Below are 23,224 nucleotides of genomic sequence, written 5' to 3'. Positions count from 1 at the left end.
AAGAAAAAAGGATACATAACATTTTTTTCTCCCACACCTGATTGCTGCCCCCCACTTCAGTAAGGTAGGGCCAGGAAACAGATGAAGAAAGGCCACATCCACTCACATCTATACTCGAGCTGTCATGTGTAATGGACCAAAACCACAGCTCCCTATGCACATAAAGGCCCCACAGACCTTTCCATGGTTTACTCTAGACATTTACATGCCTTGGTTCAATCCATTGATGGCGTGTCTACCCCAGTATACCTTATTGTTCCAGCTCACTCTATCCTGTTTATGCCTTTCATGTTCCTGCATGTTCAGACCCCACTCGTTCAAAATCTTTTTTACTTCATCCTTCCGTATCCAATTTTGTCTCCCTATTCTCTCTGATCCCTCCACTTCTGACACATATATCCTCTTTGTCAACCTTTCCTCTTTCAACATTATTTTTTTTTCATTCCCACACATCTCTCTTACCCATTCATTAGTTGCTTAATCAAGCCACCTCACACCACATATTGTCCTCAGACACTTCATTTTCAACACATCCACCCTCCTCCACAAAGTCTTATCCATAGCCCATGCCTTTCATCCATACAATATTGTTGGGACCACTATTCCTTCAAGCACACCCAGTTTTATATTCTCTCTTCCTACACATTATTGTGCTCATAAAGCCTTCTCCCCTTCCCTACCCGATGCCTCACTTATGCTTCAGTGATTTCATTTGCTGTTATGTCTTCTCACATTCATCTAAAACATTCACTTCCTCCAATTTTTCTCCATTCAAACTCGCACCCCAACTAACCTGTTCCTCAACCCTGCTGAACCTAATAACCTTGCTTTTATTCATATTTACTCTCAACTTTACCCTTTCATGCACTTTTCCAAACACACTCACCAACTTCTGTAGTTTGTCTCTCTAATCTGCCACCAGATTAGAAATGACTCACTTCCCAGTCCGTCTCATCCCTTACTGACTGCATACTCTTCCCTCTCTCCAAGGCTCTTGCATATACCTCCCTCACCACCTCATCCATTAATATATTGAACAACCATGGTGGCATCACACACCCCTGCCTCAAACCAACCTTCACTTGGAACCATACACCCTCCTCTCTTCCTATTTGTGCACATATGTTACACCCTTGATGAAACTTCTCTTTCTAGCAGCTTTCTTCCCACACTGTATATTCTTAAGGCCTTCCACAAAGCATCTCTATAAACCCTGTTATATGATTTCTCAAGATCCATAAATGCCACATAAAAATCCATATAAACGTTTCTCTGTGTATGTCTCATACATTCTTCAAAGTAAACACCTGATCCACACATCCTCTACCACTTCATTTGATCAAACCACATTGCTCCTCCCCAATCTGATGCTTTGTACATGGCTTTACCCTCTCAGTCAATACCCTCCCTTAAAACTTACAAGTATACTCCACAAACTTATACCTCTGCAGGTTGACTCTCACCTTTATCCCCCTTACCTTTTTATATTAGCACTATATATGCATTCTGCCAATCCTCAGGCATTTTGTCATGATCCATATGTACATTGAAATCCTTTACAAACCAATCAACGACACAGACACCCTGTTTCTTGATAAATTCATCTTCAGTACCATCCACTCCAACTGCCTTGAATAGTTATGTGTGGTGATATTTTTTGAAAATTAGTCATGATCAGATGAGTTTCATAAATCAGGTTTTTCTGTGAATCTGGTAGTGAAAACTTATGGCAAAACCAATATTTTTACTATATTTCAGTTAGCATAGTTTAAATTCTTTTGTACTGTATTGTGCATAAAATATATTATAAAATCGTAGTTGACTCATTGTATGCATAATTATCTTGATTCTTGAGATATATCATAGTCTTTTCATTTCCAAGCTCTTGTATAATCTTATTTAGGGATACTCATTTTTATAGCTGCTATTTGTATTGATTTTTAGCAGCTTTACCCTCACACCAACTCCAGCCTGTATTTTTTTTTTTTTTTTTATGGTATAGTAAGTGAAAATGATGCATGACTGGGCATTTTCAGGGAGAGAATATTGCCAGTTTTTGATCATATAGCTGCTCTTCAACAAACCAGAATAAAGTAATAACCTCCAAATGAGCAGGGAATGTTAGGAATACAAAGCACCAAAGTGCTCCTATGGCCATTTACAGAATATTTTTCAGAAAGTTATTCCTCATTTTGATTTCAGATATGTTATAGTCTTATTGAGTATTTTGGTTGCCTTTTGTAAGATTGGAAATTTCATGAAAGTGTTATTCATAAGTATTGTATCTTGCTGTACATAGGAGTCATTTAGTACAGGAAAAATTTAGGCTAGATCATATCTTACACTGTCCTTCCTTATTTAATGAACCCTCCTCACACCAGATATTGTCCACAGCCATTTCATTTCCATCTAATTCCTGTGAAATGGTATATATCAAACTGTCAGTAGCACATAGTAGTACTTGATAATGCTGAAAAGCTTAAACAAGCTTCTTGAATTTTGGTTGAATAAAAATTTTTTTTCTTGTCTTTTCAGGACTCCTATGGTGACACAGCTTTGCATGATGCAATAGGGAAAGACAGCATAGAAATCTTGGAGCTGCTTGGCAACTCCCCATATTTGGACTTGACTCTGCTTAATAAAAGAGGATTCAATGTTCTTCATCATGCTGCATTGAAGGGGAATAACTTGTGAGTCTTTAGCTTGTGTTCAGTGCAGTGTGATTCCCATTACCTAAGTCATTGTAAGAACATACAGATAGTTGAAAATATTTATATGAAAAGAGAAACTGACGGTAAAGGATGAAACATTTCGTCAAATGAGGGATGGTTATCCTTCTCAAAGGCTTAGGCTGGGGTGTGAGATTGTGTTTAGATGAAACCAGGATGAGAAGGAAGAAATAGGAAGTATGTTTGATTTTTTATTAGTTTCTTTGTCATAGAGAGGCCTAATATTTTGGAGTAGAGAGAAACCAGGAATCACCTTGTTCCATGTATTTTCAAGGAAACGGTCACTTACATTCCTGCAGGTATCAGTGAAATAGCTGTTTGCCTATAGAAAACATGCTATGGTAGACTGTAATAAACATGGATATTGGTACAACCTTTCTCTTGTAAAAGACATTGCATTTGTATTGTATAATTGTGCATCAGCTTAGAAAATCCTTGTTAATTACAAGAATATGAAAGTGTTTTGATATCTGTTGGTTAGATATTTAAACTAAAAGAGATAATTTATGGCACATTTATGTGAGTATTCATATGTAGTAACACACCACCTTGTTTACACTGTAATCCTTAAATCTAACTGGCTGCATGTTTCTGTTTGGTCTCACACTGCATTTAGTAACCTTACTTGCTGCAGTAGAATCATCTATATAATATACATCTTTTATTCTGATCTTGCATGCTACTTGGCATGCTAACATTTGTATTCGCATTGTCTTCCAAACCCGATTCTGTCTCTAACCCTCCCTCAACTCGTACATCTCTTGTCATGCTGTCTTGTGGTCTTTCTTCATCATCCAATTCTTGTTCATTAGTCTTTCTCAAGTGTTGCCTATTGTGTTGTACAGTCCCAGAATTTTTTATTACCAAGCATGACCTCTCATTCAACCCCTTATTCACAGTTTCTCTCTGCCAAATTGCATCTCCGAGAGTACTTGGTTTGATCCTTACCATATCTCCTTCCAGTAGGTCCAGATCCTTAGCTGTCTTAATTTAGAACCATGCACTCTTCAAGATCTTGAGTGTTCTTTTTTTCTTCTCAAGTGAGACATCTATCCCTTGTGGGTTTAGGAGCTTAGATGACATTGGTAGCAATGTTCATGTACTTCTTCCTAAGTTCTGTTTGGCTGGACTTACTTCCATATCCTGTGTTGGGGTGTTTCTTTAGTCCAATGCTGCCAGATATGCATGGTTTTCCATGGTCACAGCTATCTTGATCAGACTCTTAACAGTTTTGACAGCTGCTTTAACCATTCCATTTGTCTACAAAGTCCTTGATCTCCCCATTGATAGATTGTAGTCTATTGTTATCAAGTACTGATGGAGTCCCATATCTTGCAAAGTGAGCTTTCATTTTTCTTATACCTGCACTGGACCTTGTCGACTCCAACACATCAGCTTCCCAAAAGTTTATAAAATAATCCACAATCTGTAAAAAGTTTTGAATTCTTCAGTTCAAACAAATCAACACCTACCCTCTCCCATGGTCAGTCTGCTGTCTCATGGGACATTAGGGTTGCCTTCTGTTGGGCACTCTTGAATCGGTTACATATTTCACACTGGGCAATGTGCTCTTTGATCTCAACATTCATATTTGGCTAGTATGCACATTCCCTTGCATGCATTAGACTGTATTGCTTCCTTGATCTCATCATGCTGGATGTATGACTATTGTGTCAGCTTTGAATATCAAAGCATATTGTGCTGAAAACTCACTTCTTAAACAATAGTAAGGCATTAACTAGTTAGGGACAGTATGTTTGGTTTCAAGCTACCCAGAGCTATGGTATCCAATTGCATATTTATTGTCTAATCCTTTGCTGTTGCTCATTTTATATTCATTTTATATTTCTGTTAAGTGTGTCTTTGACAGAAAATCTGCAATGTGCATGTCCTTCTCAGGCTGATATTCTAATTCTTTTCCATTATGGTGAGCCTGAAGCAACATCCCTTGCAGTTGAATTGATTGTTAGTATAGAGATTCTGTGCAATTGATTGTAGAGGTTTGTGGTCACATTACTTTGGTCAGTCTCTCAAATTTTTACTCATGAAACTTTGTCAGGGCAAATACTACCGCAAGCATCTCTTTTTGTATGTATATGAGCATACCTAGTCTCTCTGTAGGACTCAATACTCTACTTGTATAAGATATAGGTATACCTTCTTGATGCAACTTAGCACCTTAGCCTATCTGCTAGTTTTTCACCGAATTACAAGTGGTTAATTTTGGTCATAAAGAGCTAACACTGAAGAGGATGTCACTATCTGCTTGACCTTGTCAAGAGCTTTCTCCAGCATGCTTTCCCATTGCCATTCAACATCTTTATTAGCTAGTTGTTGGATAGGTTCTATTGCATCAGACAATTTTGGTAATAATGTAGCTAAATAATTCACCATGCCTGCTCATCTCTGTACCGCTGTCCTATTTTATGGAGTTTCCATCTTTACAATGGATCCTATTTTATCAGTCAGGTTTCATTCCATACTTAGATATCTTATGCCCTTGGAAAGCAATTTCAGACATCCTTAATTCTGTTGTGCAATAGTTGAGCATGATCCAGAGCTTCCTACATCTCTCTTCCAGTTTACAAACATAACCATCATGATCATTATTAGCTAAATCATCATTGTCTCCAATACTATACACTACTGTCATCAGCTATGCATACAACTCCTTTCAGGCCCTTTAGGGTTGCATTCAGCCTATTTTGATATATTTCACTACTCACATCTAACTCAAATGGTAATCTTGATCATCTTTACTTTTCTAGTGGTTTTAAAATGTAGTAAGATAGCTTTAGTGATCATCTATTACACAATGCCAATAACCATTCTTCAGATCAAACTTTGAGAACAATCTAGCCTTTGAATGGTCAGGTAATACATCTTTAATCACTGCTGGTGGATGCATTTCTCTTTTCATCTCTTTATTCAGTGCTTGTGGATCAATGCAAAGTCTGATATCACCTGACTTCTTGCTTCCAGTAACCAAACAACTTATCAATTCTGTTGGTTCATCCATTTTAGCTATGACTCTCATTTTCTGTAATTCAGTAAGCTTATTGTGAACCTTTTGTTTAACACTGATTAGCACTGTACATGATGAATATATATTGCTCCTGGGTTAGATGATAAATCAATAGTTAACAGTACCAGGTGATTTTCTTAGCTCATCTGAAAACACATCTCTAATTTTAGAATACATCTTTAACTGCACTAATATTCTCCAAATGCACAGTTATCAGGTTCATCATATCTGATTCTCTATAACCTAAAATTGGGCAAGATCCTGTTCTAGAACAGTAAACTCTGCAGAATATTTAAATCATTTTAGTATTCAGTTGACAATAATCATTCTACATTTTTCCAGTGGGTTTGACATAGTATGATTCCACATGTACAACTGTATCAGAGGACTTTAACTGTTTGTCGAGCTTTATATGTTAAGGATCGACATTTAGACTTGTGCCACAGTCATCTTAAAACTTCACCTTTATATCACCTACCTCCATGTATGTCAAGATGGTTTTTTCACTACACCATGTTGAAAGTTTCTTAACATACCTAACAGTGGGGTTGTCGTCTGTGTCTGCATCCTCTTGAATGCTGTTGACCATACTTCTCTTAGAACACTTATCTGAGTTTTGATCTGCATTTACTTACAAAGTGATCTCTCCTCTTGCACTTGCTACAGGCCTTACCATATGCTGGGCATTCTTTTTTCTTCCAAATATTCTTGTTGCCACAGAACTTGCATTTCTCATGGGTGTGTCCAGATGTGGTCCTCATGTTAGACGTCTTCATTTCATTTGTCATTTTCATTGGTTTTATTACCATCAGCTTCTTTCTTGCTTGGTGTGCCATTCCAAAATTAAGGTCATTCTGTTTAAAGAATTTCATTCAAAGAGAATCATCTGAGCATCTAAATGCTAGTTGATCTCTCATCTCATATTCTTTTTGATCTTCATATTCACATTCCATGCACAGAATTCTGAGTCTGGTGATAAATGAATCTAAAGATTCTCCTGTTTGTTACACACATTTTCAAATCTGTACCTGTCAGCCAATACATTCTCCTTCAGGGCAAATTGTGCATCAAAGTTGGCAAGTACATTTTGTAGCACTGTTGCTGGGTTAGGCTGGTTATCTACTGGTGCTGGGAACTTGTATGAATTATTCCTGTCAAGTAGTTCATCTCCACCCAAAGTTAGTAGTAGTGCAACCTTCTCTTCATTAGGTTTCTTCTTAAAACCTGCTGCCAGACTTGTTCATTGTCACCTGTTAGGCTTATTTTGCTGAGGATGGAGAGTTGTGAAGCTACCGTTGTACCATGTTGTTATGCCGTTGCTTGATTTTGCCACAGCCACTAGAACAGGAGCTTATCATTTCTTTTCCTTTGGTAATTCTAGTCTTTGATGACTGATAATGTTTTCACCTGCCATCACGTTTTTTTTTTTTTTTTTACTGAATTGTACATCTAACAGAGCCTTAATATTTTGGAGGAGAGAAAGAACGGTATCACCTTGCTCATTATATTCTCAAAAAGTCTTTTACACTCTTGTGGGTATCAACAAAGAAGCTTATTGCTTATAGAAAACATGCTATGGTAGACCGGAATAAACATGAATTTTGTCACATGTTGGAAGAGGGGCAGCAATATTCTGGCTCTGTGAAACTAAGCTCAGGGGGAAGGGTAAGAATGGTTTGGAAATGTATTAAGGGTAAAGTCTGGGATTAGTTTGAGGGTGAGAACAAAGAAGGGGGTGGTACTTTTTCTGAAGGTGGAGTTGTAATTTTTACCAGTTAGTAATTACTTATTTGTGCTGTACAGGGAGGGAGTTTTACACTTGTGGGGTCCCATCTCATGAACACTGTATTGTCATACAGCCTCTTAAATTTATGTATGCATCTGCATTAACCATATCATCAGTTAGTCTATTTCATTCACCCACCACTTTTATACTATAGAAGTATTTCTTTACATCCTTTTTATGAGTTTCTTATTTAATTTCATGTTATATCCTCTGATTGCTTTATTCCTGCATATCTCAAAGAAACTGTGACCACTGTACACTTCATCATTCTCTTTTAAAATCTTAAAGGGTGTGATCAGGTCACCTCTCACCCTTCCTCTTTCATGGTGGGTAAATTTGAAGCCTCCAGCCTTTCCCTGTAACTTAGCTTTCTAGATTCTGGTACCATCTTTGTTGCCTTCTTCTGGACCTTCTCTAAGAGCTGTTTGTGCTTCTTTAGGTGTGGTGACCAAACCTGAGAGGCATATTCTAGTTTTGGCCTTATGTAGGACATGAACAGTTTGCTGTGTATTTCTTTATCCATATACTTGTAAGCTATTTTGGTATTTGCCAGCAGACAGTTTGTCTCTTTAGATATCCCTGTAATATTGAACAATGGCAACAGGTTAGGAATGATATCTACTCCCAAGTCCCTCTCATGCAGAATCCTGAAGCTTATATCCTGCTTGATAATAACCATACTGAGGCCATCTTTCACTCTGCTCCATTCACATTACATTAGATTTGCTTGGGTTGAATTTCATCATCCACACTTCAGACCAACTTTTGAGTCTATGTAAGCCCCATTGTAAGCTGAAGTAATCCTCCTTGCTTTTCACTTTTTTCTTGTAACCTTTGCATTATCTGTAAACATATTCAGGTTTGATTCCATTCCTTTAGGCAAGTCATTAATATAGAACAAGAAAGAGTAATGTTTCCAGAACCAATCCCTATGGCACTCTGCTGGTTGCCTCAACCCATTTGGAAAAGGCTTCTCTTACATGCATCCTGTCTTCCCTTCCGCTGAGGTAATCTGTCCGTCATAGGAATTTCTCCCTTATTCCTGCCTGATCAGTCACCTATGTGGTTCACTCAAAGGACTTCTGGCATTACAGATGCAGAAAGTCCACACAGCCTTCCCTCTTGTATAGGACTAAGCTCACTCTTTTTATGAAACTCTAAGAGAGTAGTTACATATGATCTTTCCCTGAAACCATGCTCTTTCTCTCTCCCTTGGGAAATTTCTCCTTCATAGAGTCATCCACTTGCTTTTTGATAACTTTTTTCCAGAACCAGGCACACACAAGGATCATTGCTTGGACTTCTCACTACAATTAGGGTGTGAATAATGTCAATTGTGTGTTTAAAAAACCAAGCGTAAGAATGATGTGGGTGAAAATGAAAGTGGATTACAATAGATGGATTTGAAGTCCATATGCACTTAGTTGTGAGAGGAGTGAGGGAGGGGCAAGTTCTGGGAGAAGCTGAGTAAGTACTTCAGCAATTTTGATTTGAGTGATTGAATAATAGTGATGGGTTATTTGAATGAAAGAGTAGATGATGTGGTAGAAGACTTAATTAGGGAGTATGGGGTTCTCATTGTGAATGAATATGAAAATGGTGAAAAGCTTGTGGAGTTATGTGCTGAAAAAGGACTGATGATGGAGTATACCTGGTTTAATTATAGGGACATACATAGATATATGAGGGTGAGTGGGTTTATGGTGAGCAGCCCTTATTAGATTATCTGCTAATTGATGGGCAGCTAATGGGATGTCTGATCACCTCTTGGTGAAAGAGAGGGTGAAAGTTCATGGAAGTTGCAGGAAAAAGGGAGATGATATAGGTAAAATGTGTGGTTTAAGTGGGTGATTTTGGAAAAGAGGCTTGTCTGATGAGATACTAGAAAAGATATGGTATGGAATGGCAGAAGGTGAGATTGAACAAAGTAAGAGGACTGAGCAAGGGATGGGAGGTGTTTAGAGCAGCATTGCTCACATGTGCAAGAGAAATATGTTGCATGTGGGAGGTGGGATATGGGTATGTGAAAAATGATAGTAAGTGATGGAATGAGAAAGTTAAATATTATTAGTGTAAGAGAAAAGAGAGGGGAATGGTGTTACCTGTAGGAAGGCATACAAATGGTTGGGGGATGTACAAGAGGAAGCAAAAAGAGTAGATTAAGACGAAGGTGTATTGGATGAGAAAAAGAAGGCAAATGATAGCTGGGGTGGGAGAGTATTGGTAAACTTCAGGAAGAACAGAAAGAGGTGAATCTTTGGGGAGAACTAAAGAACAAATGGGAGCATCAGTGAAAGGAGCAGATTGGAAGGTACTAAAATACGAAGAAGCAAAGAGGAGAAGTAAGTATTTTGAACAACTTTTGGATGTGTTAGATGATAGGAGTGAGGTAAGGCAAATGGTTTGGTGAAAAGAGAAGGGGTGGCAAAGGCATTGCGTAAGATGAAGTGTGGCAAAGTGGCTGGAGTAGATGAGACTGCAGGTGCATTTCTCATGAAAGGGGGTGACAGTGATAAAAGCAGGTTGAACAAAATTGAATGTTCAAATTACATGTCCTAGAAAGCTACTAAAAGGGGTGAGAGTAGGGGGGCTGGATAATCTTCCTTTCTTTTATTCTAGTTTCAAAAAAGAATGACTAGAAAAAGGAGCCAAGCAAAGAGTGCTTATCCTCCTTTCAGGCTCAGGCTTGGGTGTCTGAATGTGTTTGGATGTATCCAGGATGAGGAGAAAGGAGAAAGCAATTGATGGTAGAGGAAAGAAACCTAGATGTTCTAGTTCTGAAAGAAATAATGCTTAACAGTGAGAGGGAAGAATGGTTTGGGGATGTAACAGGGGTAGAGTGAGGGTTTAGTGAGAGGTTGGGAACTAAGGAAGGGGTAGTGTTACTACTGAAGCAGTAGTTGTGGGAATGTGTGAAAGAGTGTAAGGAGGTAAGTTCCAAACTCGTGGGTGAAAGTAAAAGTGGATTACGAGAGATTGGTGATTAATAGTATTTATCACCTGGTCAAGAAAAGGAAGATGCAGAAATCGGTGCTTTAGGAGCACCTGAGTGTGTCAGCAGTTTTGACGCAAGAGATTGCATATTAGTCAATCTGTTTGCCTTCCATTTGGGTACTCCCTTAAGAGGATAGCCAGAACAACAAAAGGGTCTCTTTTAACTTGTGAACAACAGTGCTGCTTCTTAGCCTTTAGTGTCTCATCCTTAAAAGGCCACTGGGAGAGGGCAGCTCTTCTGCAGTGATTTCAGAGGCTCCTACCAACTATTTCTAATAATGTGTGTACCCAATGTTCCCGCCTAAGTTTAACCTACAACATTCACCTAATGCTCCCAGCTAATGTTCATACCTACTACTTCTACCCAATGTTTCTATCTGATATTCCTGTCGAATGTTCTTACCTGCTGTTTCTATATGTTTCGCCTACCATTTTGCCAAAAGAAGGGTTGATGCATAGCAGTCACAGGAGGAAGAGTTAGAGTTATGAAGAATGAGTTGTGTAAGTACATACTGTCAGATGTTATTTGCAACAAGGAGAGATTGTATGTTTGTGGACAGAATGCCAGCAGTCCATGTGAGAGTGAGGCAGAAATAAAAGATGGCTACCTGGGGTCAGAGGAATTCAATTTGACAACCACTGAAATGTTGGCCCACTAAGCAGCCATCTCTAACCCACCTAATACCCACGTTGGTAGTGTGGTTAGAATACCTCCCTTGTCAGTGTCCACTTACCACATACTTCCTACTTGGGTAGGTGTGGGTATTAGTGATGGGTAATTTAAATGTAAAAGTAAGTAATGTGGCAGTTTAAGGTTTGATTAGAGAAATGGAAATTTTGAACAATTTGTGGAGTTGTGTACTGAAAAACGACTGGTAATTGGGAATACATGGTTTAAAAAGTATACATGGGTGAGTAGGAGAGACAGTAAGTTTGCATTATTGGGTTGCATACTAATTGAAAGGTGTGCTGAACAGAAACGCTTTGATGTTAATGTGCTGTGAGGGGCAGCTGGTTGGATGTCTGATCATTACCTGGGAGAGATGAGGATGAAGATTTGTAGAGGTTTTCTGAAAAAAGCAAATGATATTGGTGAGAAGAGGGTAATGAAAGTGAAGGAGCCTGGAAATGAAAGGAGAGATTTAGTGTAGATTGGCAAAAAGGTGAGAGTAAACCACATCCACGTTTTTATGATTTCCATTTTCATATATTTATGTAGCATAATTATACATGCCTGCAGATATCACATTCCTATTACAGTGCAGCTGAGAAGTTGGTCGTGCGTTCAAGACAATTTGTAGGTGTACAAAAAGAGGATGGATTTACTGCACTTCATTTGGCAGCCCTTAATGGTCATAGACAAGTAGCTGAGACATTGATCACACTTGGACAAGCAACAGTAGATATCACCAATAACAAAAAACAAACTCCTCTTCTCCTGGCTGTGTCACAGGTATGAACACTGAATGAATAGTTTTCATAATCATGGATATTTTTTTTAATGCATTTTGATCATGAAAGCCAAATTTCACCAATAGCAAAAAAACAAACTCCTCTTCTCCTGGCTGTGTCACAGTTATGAACACTGAATGAATATTTTTCATGATCATGGATATTTTTTTTTAATGCATTTTGGTCATGGAAGCCAAATTTCAGTTATGCATGGTCATTTCCTGTTAAAGATAAAAGATTACAATTTTGTATTTCAGTCTACTGTATGATGAAATGTATATGATAATGAAGTCCACCCATATGAAAACTTTGCTTTCACTAGGGTCACTGTGGCGTAGTGGAGCTGCTGGTGGACAATGGTGCAGATGTCCGTGCATGTGATGAGGATGGTGACACTGCGCTTCACTTGGCTCTCTTAAAGAACTCCACCACCCCTCAGGCTCACCCAGCTCATGCTCCCACCATCACACAGGTTGCTTTTCTGTATTACTGTTTCATATTCATTTATGTATGTTTACATGATTACTTATGTAATGTTCATTTACCATGATATGAAGTTAACCGTGATTTTTTAAGAGCAATCATTGTGCACTTACCTGCGATCATGATACCAAGTCTTCTGTGATTTAACACAGTACTCTCATCATTGGCTATCCCACCACCAGCTGCCACAATGTCTCTACCTGTTTGTACTGTACTGTACTGTGATGCCCCATCTCTTTAACACTCTGTGCTATCATACAGCCTCTTGACTTTATGTATGCTTTTTGCAGTGACCATGTCCTCAGTCAGTCTTTTCCATTTGTCCACCACTCTTATACTATAAAAGTATTTCTTTATGTATGTTTACAACTTTATGTAAACAGTGAAAATGATACACAGCTTTGTACCAAATTACACAGTAAACAGTAAACATCATTTGAACAGTGAAATTATCTATGATATAGTACATACAGAAAGTAATATGAAGGCTAGTATGTGGACTATGGACCTCCATTGTGTAGTGATTAATATGCTGAATATGACACACTCGAGGGCTGCCTGGGTTTGAGTGAATAGGTTTGGTTTCACAGTCAGCCCACCTATTTATCCACCTTGGTAGTTGTTTGATAAAATGGGTACATGGTGTATAGTGTTAATGAGATTACCTTGATAGTGGCCTTCAGTTGCTCATACTGTCTCAGCTGACATAAAAGAAAAAAGATATCTGCCTCCTCATCCCTAAGACAATTTATTACTTGACCCACACTCTGCCTCCAGTGTTGCAAAGCTGCCAACCATGATGTCATTCCCCAGATCATCAGACTGTGTAAGTAATTAAGTACACCCTATTCATAACTCAAAGGAAAAATGAAAGAACACCTTCCCAAGCTTTCATCTATTTTCCAAATCCTCTTCATTGGGAATAATAAATGAATATTAAATGAAGGTATATGAACAAAGCTTAAAGGAACAAAGCTACTGGCCTCACCCACCACTGTCTGAGGACAAAGTTGCGTCTGACTGACTGACACTTGTGGAATAGGGTGACCTACCTGTCCTTACGTGAATTTAGTTCAGACCACATTTCAATTTACTTTTTATATTTGATCATTGTTTCCCATGTTATCAAGGTAGCACCAGGAAATAGATGAAGGAAGCAACATCCACTCACATACACTTGTATTTTTACACACACATTCCCTGGGGATAGGGGAGAAAGAATACTTCCCACGCATTCCTCACATGTCGTAGAAGGCGTCTATAGGGGACAGAAGCGGGGGGCTGGAAACCCTCCCCTCCTTGTATTTCAATTTTCTAAAAGGGGAAACAGAAGAAGGAGTCACGCGGGGAGTGCTCATCCTCCTCGAAGGCTCAGATCGGGGTGTCTAAATGTGTGTGTAACCAAGATGAGAAAAAAGGAGAGATAGGTAGTATGTTTGAGGAAAGGAACCTGGATGTTTTGGCTTTGAGTGAAACGAAGCTCAAACGGTAAAGGGGAAGAGTGGTTTGGGAATGTCTTGGGAGTAAAGTCAGGGGTTAGTGAGTGGACAAGAGCAAGGGAAGGCATAGCACTACTCATGAAACAGGAGTGGTGAGAGTTAACTCTAGATTGATATGGGTAAAACTGAAAGTTGATAGAGATGGGTGATTATTGGTGCATATACACCTGGGTATGAGAAGAAAGATCATGAGAGGCAAGTGTTTTGGGAGCAGCTGAGCGAGTGTGTTAGTAGTTTTGATGCAAGAGACCGGGTTATAGTGATGGGTGATATGAATGCAAAGGTGAGTAATGTGGCAGTTGAGGGAATAATTGGTGTACATAGGGTGTTCAGTATTGTAAATGGAAATGGTGAAGAGCTTGTAGATTTATGTGCTGAAAAAGGACTGTTGATTGGGAATACCTGGTTTAAAAAGAGAGATATACATAAGTATACGTATGTCAGTAGGAGAGATGGCCAGAGAGCGTTATTGGATTACGTGTTAATTGATAGGTGCGCGAAAGAGAGACTTATGGATGTTAATGTGCTGAGAGGTGCAACTGGAGGGATGTCTGATCATTATCTCGTGGAGGCTAAGGTGAGATTTGTAGAGGTTTTCAGAAGAGAAGAGAGAATGTTGGGTTGAAAAGGGTGGTGAGAGTAAGTGAGCTTGGGAAGGAGACTTGTGTGAGGAAGTACTAGGAGAGACTGAGTACAGAATGGAAAAATATGAGAACTAAGGAGGTAAGGGGAGTGAGGGAGGAATGGGATGTATTTAGGGAAACAGTGATGGCTTGCGCAAAAGATGCTTGTGGCATGAGAAGCGTGGGATGTGGGCAGCTTAGAAAGGGTAGTGAGTGGTGGGATGAAGAAGTAAGATTATTAGTGAAAGAGAAGAGAGAGGCATTTGGATGATTTTTGCAGGGAAATAATGCTAATGAGTGGGGGATGTATAAAAGAAAAAGGCAGGAGGTCAAGAGAAAGGTGCAAGAGGTGAAAAAGAGGGCAAATGAGAGTTGGGGTGAGAGAGTATCAGTAAATTTTAGGGAGAATAAGAAGATGTTTTGGAAGGAGGTAAACAAAGTGCGTAAGACAAGGGAGCAAATGGGAACTTCAATGAAGGAAGCTAATGGGGAGGTGATAACGAGTAATGATGATGTGAGAAGGAGATGGAGTGAGTATTTTGAAAGTTTGTTGAATGTGTTTGATGATAAAGTGGCAGATATAGGGTGTTTTGGTCGAGGTGGTGTGCAAAGTAAGAGGGTTAGGGAAAATGATTTGGTAAACAGAGAAGAGGTAGTAAAAGCTTTGCAGAAGATGAAAGCTGGCCAGGCAGTGGGTTTGGATGATATTGCAGTGGAATTTATTAAAAAAGGGGGTGACTGTATTGTTGACTGGTTGGTAAGGTTATTTAATGTATGTATGTCTCATGATGAGGTGCCTGAGGATTGGCAGAATGCTTGCATAGTGACATTGTACAAAGGCAAAGGGGATAAAAGTGAGTGCTCAAATTATAGAGGTATAAGTTTGTTGAGTATTCCTGGGAAATTATATGGGAGGGTATTGATTGAGAGGGTGAAGGCATGTACAGAGCATAAGATTGGGGAAGAGCAGTGTGGTTTCAGAAGTGATAGAGGATGTGTGGATCAGGTGTTTGCTTTGAAGAAAAGCAAATGGATTTGTATGTGGCATTTATGGATATGGAGAAGGCATATGATGGAGTTGATAGAGATGCTCTGTGGAAGGTATTAAGAATATATGGTGTGGGAGGCATTGTTAGAAGCAGTGAAAAGTTTTTATCGAGGATGTAAGGCATGTGTACATATAGGAAGAGAGGAAAGTGATTGGTTCTTAGTGAATGTAGATTTGTGGCAGGGGTGTGTTATGTCTCCATGGTTGTTTAATTTGTTTATGGATGGGGTTGTTAGGGAGGTAAATGCAAGAGTTTTGGAAAGAGGGGCAAGTATGCAGTCTGTTGTGGATGAGAGAGCTTGGGAAGTGAGTCAGTTGTTGTTCACTGATGATACAGCACTGGTGGCTGATTCGTGTGAGAAACTGCAGAAGCTGGTGACTGAGTTTGGTAAAGTGTGTGAAAGAAGAAACCTGAGAGTAAATGTGAATAAGAGCAAGGTTATTAGGTACAGTAGGGTTGAGGGACAAGTCAATTGGGAGGTAAGTTTGAATGGAGAAAAGCTGGAGGAAGTGAAGTGTTTTAGATATCTGTGAGTGGATTTGGCAGCGGATGGAACCATGGAAGCAGAAGTGAATCATAGGGTGGGGGAGGGGGCGAAAGTTCTGGGAGCGTTGAAGAATGTTTGGAAGTCGAGAACATTATCTCGGAAAGCAAAAATAGGTATGTTTGAAGGAATAGTGGTTCCAACAGTGTTATATGGTTGTGAGGCGTGGGCTATGTTTAGAGTTGTGCAGAGGAGGGTGGATGTGTTGGAAATGAGATGTTTGAGGACAGTATGTGGTGTGAGATGGTTTGATCGAGTACATAATAATAGGGTAAGAGAGATGTGTGGTGATAAAAAGAGTGTGGTTGAGAGAGCAGAAGAGGGTGTTTTGAAATGGTTTGGTCACATGGAGGAATGAGTGAGGAAAGATTGACCAAGAGGATATATGCGTCAGAGGTGGAGGGAACGAAGAGAAGTAGGAGACCGAATTGGAGGTGGAAAGATGGAGTGAAAAAGATTTTGAGTGATCGGGGCCTGAACATGCAGGAGGGTGAAAGGCGTGCAAGGAATAGAGTGAATTGGAACTATATGATATACCGGGGTCGACATGCTGTTAATGGATTGAACCAGGGCATGTGAAGCGTCCGGGGTAGACCATGTAAAGTTCTGTGGGGCCTGGATGTGGAAAGGGAGCTGTGGTTTCGGTGCATTATTATATGACAGCTAGAGACTGAGTGTGAACGAATGTGGCCTTTGTTGTCTTTTCCTAGTGCTACCTCGCACACATTCGGGGGGAGTGGGTTGTTATTTCATGTGTGGTGGGGTGGCGATGGGAATGAATAAGGGCAGACAGTATGAATTATGTACATGTGTTTATATGTATATGTCTGTGTGTGTATATATATGTATACGTTGAGATGTATAGGTATGTATATTTGCGTGTGTGGACGTGTATGTATATACATGTGTATGTGGGTGGGTTGGGGCATTTCTTTCGTCTTTTTTCTTGCGCTACCTTGCTAATGCGGGAGATGGCGACAAAGCAAAATAAATAAATAAATAAATACATTCTCGTACATATACATATATACATACATACATATATGTGTATGTGCACAGTGACAGTATCGTAACCATTAGTAAAAGTTATTAAGTTTCAGTACCTCAAGGGGAAACTCTAGTTTTACTAGAGTATCCAAGTCTCACCCTGCCTTCTCATAATGATTTTGTTTCTACATCCTGTAGGGGTGGAACTCAAGGGAGAGGCATTGCCCAACTACATCAAGGTAGTCCTTTTAAGTTCAGTCAAACACCTGAAGTGTGCTGTCACTTTTTTGAAAATTTTGGAGCCTTGCTGCCTCTGGAAACACTGGGCTGGAGTTGCCCTCTGCCAGTGACCTGTCAAGAGTGAGGATTAAAAGGCTAAGAAGCAACACTGAAATCTATCATTTATGTCAAGGATTTAATCAAAAGAGACAAATGAGTGAGGATGATGCCGCTGAATGTGAATGGGATGACTGATGCGAGTGAAAAGAGGGAGCTTGTGGAAAGGTTTAAATGTTTTAGTGTGGATGTGACTGGGATTGGGGAAACCCATACCTTGGGCAGGGTGTGTGGAGTGAAAATGGGAATGATGAATGTTCTCCCGTGTTGTAGCAGTTAGCGTTCCTGACCATGATGCATTAATGGGCCATATGCGTATGTGGTAGGGAGGTGAATGCAAGAGTTTTGGAGAGAGGGGCAAGTATGTTTTGGATGAAAGGGCTTGGGAAGTGAGTCAGTTGTTGTTCACTGATGATACAGCACTGATGGCTTATTTGGGTGAGAAACTGTAGAAGTTGGTGACTGAGTTTGGTAAAGTGTGTGAAAGAAGGAAGCTGAGAGTAAATGTGAATAAGAGCAAGTTTATTAGGTTCAGTAGGGTTGGGGTACAAGTAAATTGGGAGTTAAGTTTGAATGGAGAAAAACTGGAGAAGTGAAGTGTTTTAGATATCTGGGAGTGGATTTGGCAGCGGATGGAACCATGGAAGCGGAAGTGAGTCTAAGGGTGGGGGAGGGGGCGAAGGTTCTAGGAGTGTTGAAGAATGTTATCTCAGAAAGCAAAAATGGGTATGTTTGAAGGAATAGTGGTTCCAACAATGTTATATGGTTGTGAGGCATGGGCGATAGATAGGGTTGTGTGGAGGAGGGTGGATGTGTTGGAAATGAGATGTTTGAGGACAATATGTGGTGTGAGGTTGTTTGATCGAGTAAGTAATGAAAGGGTAAGAGAGATGTGTGGTAATAAAAAGAGTGTGGTTGAGAGAGCAGAAGAGGGTGTATTGACATGGTTTGGTCACATGTAGAAATGAGTGAGGAAATATTGACAAAGAGGATATATGTGTCAGAGTTGGAGGGAACGAGAAGTGGGAGACCAAATTGGAGGTGGAAGGATGGTGTGAAAAAGATTTTGAGCGATCGGGGCCTGAACATACAGGAGGGTGAAAGGTGTACAAGGAATAGAGTGAATTGGAATGATGTGGTTTACCAGGGTCGACGTGCTGTCAGTGGATTTAACCAGGGCATGTGTAGCGTCTGGGATATACCATGGAAAGTTTTGTGGGGCCTGGATGTGGAAAGGGAGCTGTGATTTCGGTGCATTACACATGACAGCTAGAGTCTGAGTGTGGACGAATGTGGCCTTTGTTGTCCTTTCCTAGCGCTACCTTGCGTGCACGTGAGGGGAGGAAGGGTGTCATTTCATGTGTTGCAGGGTGACGGTGGGAATGGATGAAGGCAGCATGTATGAATATGTGCGTGCGTATATATGTATTTGTCTGGGTATGTACATGTATGTATATGTTGAAAAGTATAGATATGTATATATGTGTGTGTGGGCGTTTATGTATATACATGTGTGTGTGGGTGGGTTGGTCCATTCTTTTGTCTGTTTCCTTGTGCTGCCTCACTAACGCGGGAGAAAGCAACAGAGTATAATAAATATATAGTAATAAAAATGAATATGCACATATGTGTATGTGAGCAAATGGATCTTCCTTCATCTGTTTCGTGGGGCTCCCTTGCCATCATGGGAAATAGTGATTAAGTATAATAAATAAGGTAATGAATATAAAAGGAAATAGATTGTTAGATATTCTATAGAAACACCTCATGTGCATCGTGAATGAATTTATATAATATCTCACCATTATGGACTTCAACACTTTTATATTTTATGAAAATCATAATTCATTGCCCAAAATAATCTTATGAAAATAGTGTCAAATTACTTAAGTGGAAAATTACTTTTATTTGTAGAGTGGGAATGCATGTGAATGAAGGAAAGAAATATGTACCCTGAGGTAACACATTAAAGGTTTTGTCACTTTGTACTAACCAGTGCTCATGAAAGATAGAAGAATCATCCCATACCTGTAATAGCAATTGTCATATAAAATCTATGATTACGTGCATGGTTAAACAAGCAAGTAGCTTAGTTTTCCATTAGTTATGCATGTGTTGACTATTACTGTAATGCAAGAAATGTGATGATATTCATCATTTGATGTTCACCATTAATGAATGAATAATGTATATCAACCATAGTAATACAGCAGTTCAACCAATATGCAAATTTTCATCTCATAATGACCAATAAATTGGCATAATGTATAAACCATACTAATTGCTCTATTAAGAATTGTGTTATGTATAAACAATAGAATTTGCTCTGTTAAAATTCTTGTTCCATAAAATCTGTTCAAAACAACATATGTTTTATTAGTTTCGGTTAGCAAACTTTTATTATTGAGAAACTTTAAAAAAAATTGAAAATATATATAGAAATATTTTGAATCACATGTGCTGCTCTGCAGCAAGTAGTGTCCTCACCAACTAGTGTTTTATGGTACTGGTGATGTTTTACCATCTTCCATATGCTTTCAGGCACAGTGTTTTGTGCTGGTCTCGCACATTTATGTATTTCGTGCACCCTTGATCGCTATTCTGGTCAATGGCTCCTTTCAAGAGCTTTCAGCATTTGCCTGACAGTTCCTCAAAGCTGTCTTCATCTCACATGAAACATAAAAGGAACGTTTTTGTGTCTCAAAAACACGGTGGAATCACATAAGAGGCTGGATAAGGCCTTGTCCAAGGTGGCACTAAAGAATGACTTCAGTGTCAGCATGATGACTATCTGTGACATTACCACGCAGCAAAAGATCAAGGCATTTAGTAGTGAGTTGCACCCCAAGACTCTCTAGGCATGCAAGATCTAACATCAGCCTAAGCTTCGTGAATTGGACCCCATTCTTCACGAGTGGTTTACCTTATGACACCTTGGGGGAGCACCCATTTTCGGCCTACCACTTATTGAGAAGGCATAGTTACTCAGAGGCGAAGATTTTTTTCTTAATGACTGGCTTGCTGCATTCGTGAAATGTCTGGCATTCATTAACTTGATATATCAGGTGAGCGTAGATCAGCAGACCATGATAGTGTTGGAGAATGCAGTACCACTGTTGGGGAGTTAGCTAATGAGCATGATTTCAGTGTTGAATAGATGTATAATGCAGATGAGACAGCCCTTTACTAGTAATGCTTATCCTCATCAACTTCAGCTTCTTCCAGCGAGGTTGTTGCTTCAGATTTTAAGCAGAACAAAGATTGTGTCATGGTCATTGTCTTTGCTGATGCTAGTGATTCACACAAGCTCAGACTTCTGATTTTCAGCAAGTATCAGCATCCTAGGCACTTAAAAGATGTGGCATATTTCCCTATGATTCATAAGGGTTAGAGCAGTGGCTGCATGGATAAGAATGTTTTCTACCAGTGATTACATCGTAGCTTTTTGGCTGAAGTGAAGTAGCTTTTAAGGAGTATTGGCAGACCTGAGAACACCAACCCCATGAGAGTTGTTTTATTTTACATCTTGTTTTTTACATGTATTGATATTTCATATGTGTAAATTATTTACAAATAGGTAAAATATTTTGAAATAGTAGCCCTACGTGAATCTTAAGCTCTTTAGGTGATTAATTGATAAGAAACTGTTATGACCCTCCCCCCCCAGTTCTGTAATTTCCCAATTGTATATTTCCAGCCAAATGGTAGCCTGAATTCAATAAACTGTTCTTATATATTATGTATTTATTTACATTCTTATGCCCACCATTCTAGACTGAGGTCAGAAACTAACAGACTTTTCTGTTACATTCCTAACTCAGTCCAGTGGAGCCAACTTTACACGAATAAATTTTTGTTGTAATGCAGTTTTGCAGACTTTTCTGTTGGATCCCAAACTTAGTCCACTGGGATCTTAAATATCCATTGAAACCAAGTTCTGATACATTGAAGTCCATTGTTTTATAGTGCTTGTATATGTGAAGAGTATGAAGTACTTGGTGGGTTGGGTACCTCAGATATGTAGAAGGAAAATGGAAAAGAGGATTACTTTAGCATGATCCCCAAGGGATACTCAGGTTCCATTGCTTTGAATAATGAGAATTCAGGGGCTTGCTCTTTAAAGGATTAAGCTGATGGTTTAAAAGATTTAAGCCCCTGGTGATTGTGCTATGAAATAGGGTAGTACAGTAGCATCATTAGGGCCAAATAAAGATCTGTAGCATTGAAGAAAGGATCCTGTCTCATGCTTTTAGTTCTTGACATTGTTGCTATCTATGTATGTGTATAAACAAGAATTTGAAGACTTCATATCATTTCAATGGTCACATGATCAGATTAATCAGAATTTTTAGTCAGATCCTAATCATCTTTGTGTAGTTTGAAAAAATTATTACTTGCATATCAGTGTGACTGCAGTGTGTTTGAACAATCCTTTAATTTAATTGAGTTATCATAATCATATCAGTTTGTTACTACAACAAGCTTAGTTTTTGCATATGTTTTTCATATTAATTACATCATTGTATTTTTTCATCATATATTCTGTTTCTTCATATTCTTCAAGTGCCAGAATGTTTCATTTGTAGTAGATGTAAGACAGAGACTTTGTTGTCTAATTAAGCTTTTCTTTTTTGACAAGATCCTGAAAGACATCGCTAAGCGTGGTTTTGAAAATAACATCTCACTGGCTCTTGCCTGCTACTTGGCCCAGAAAGGTTGTAGTGTGACTGTTGCAAATAACCGCTCCAAGACTCCCTTAGATCTTATCAATGACACCAATACTATTGATCTTCTGCAGAGCTATACAACGCAGGCAGGGTATGTGTTGTTAAGTATTGTACTGTACGTTTGTAATGGCAAATTATTATGTGGAAATTAATGAAAATATATCACACCAAAATTAGTTGCTGCTACCTGCAATACCCATTGTTTTATTATTAGACTCACAGATTAAGAACATTTTGTAGTACTCTTATTGGAGTTTGATAAATTTCATGTATCCACACACATCTTTATATATTCTTAATATTGTTTCTTGTAACATTATTTAGGGTATTCCATATAGCCATTGCAAATGCAAAGAGTGTATGAAACATATTTGCAGTTATTGTCCTTGTGATTTTCATTCCTGTAGATTTTTTTTGTATGATTGAAAGTTATAAGTATCTGAGGAGGCTGACAGTAAGCTAAGAATAACAGTGGTCAGGTTTTCTGTCCAGAACTTAGGTGAACAAATGTTACAAGATTTTTTTTTTTATTTAAGTATGGTTACCTTCTAGTGATGAAGCAATGGCTGTGAGGTGTAGGAACTGACTTATATCATAAATAAAGCCTTGTATACCATTAAACCTGGCACAAGACAGTTTTAGCTCAGCTCACACCCATATTGTTTAGAAACTAGCAGGCAACCATTCATTAGGTGTAAATGTGGATATTTGGTGCTTTGGTTTTTCCATGACCTAGAGAAAAGCATTAACCATGCTGTTCTTAGGTCCTCTGTACTCAGTTGCATTGATTTAATTTTTTTCATACTTGTGCAATTTCCTATGTTATTGAGGTAATGGCAGGAACAAACAAATAATTGGTTTCATTCTCTTGAATGATGAACGTAAACTAAAGCCCCCATCCACAAACAGGCCCTACAAACCATTCTGTGGTTTTTCCCCTGATGGCTCCACATGCCCTGCTTCAACCAATTGACATGTCGCCCCCTGAAT

The 23,224-nt window shown here is 39.0% G+C and overlaps 1 protein-coding gene across 1 annotated transcript in view; it reads left to right on the top strand.

Moving 5' to 3' along the window:
• The window catches only part of mib2 (mind bomb 2), a 330,213-nt gene that overhangs the window by 291,596 nt on the left and 15,393 nt on the right, over nucleotides 1-23,224 (top strand). The window contains exons 10-13 of the mRNA XM_071663617.1: nucleotides 2,536-2,690; nucleotides 11,795-11,987; nucleotides 12,309-12,458; nucleotides 22,147-22,325. Of these exons, the coding sequence (XP_071519718.1) occupies nucleotides 2,536-2,690; nucleotides 11,795-11,987; nucleotides 12,309-12,458; nucleotides 22,147-22,325 (677 nt within the window). The remainder of the gene's footprint in view (nucleotides 1-2,535; nucleotides 2,691-11,794; nucleotides 11,988-12,308; nucleotides 12,459-22,146; nucleotides 22,326-23,224) is intronic.

This window comes from Panulirus ornatus, chromosome 1 (genome assembly GCF_036320965.1).
Source record: "Panulirus ornatus isolate Po-2019 chromosome 1, ASM3632096v1, whole genome shotgun sequence".
Lineage (NCBI taxonomy): Eukaryota > Metazoa > Arthropoda > Malacostraca > Decapoda > Palinuridae > Panulirus > Panulirus ornatus.
The sequence above is the reverse complement of the archived record's forward strand: the minus strand, read 5'-3'. Positions and strand labels throughout refer to the sequence as shown.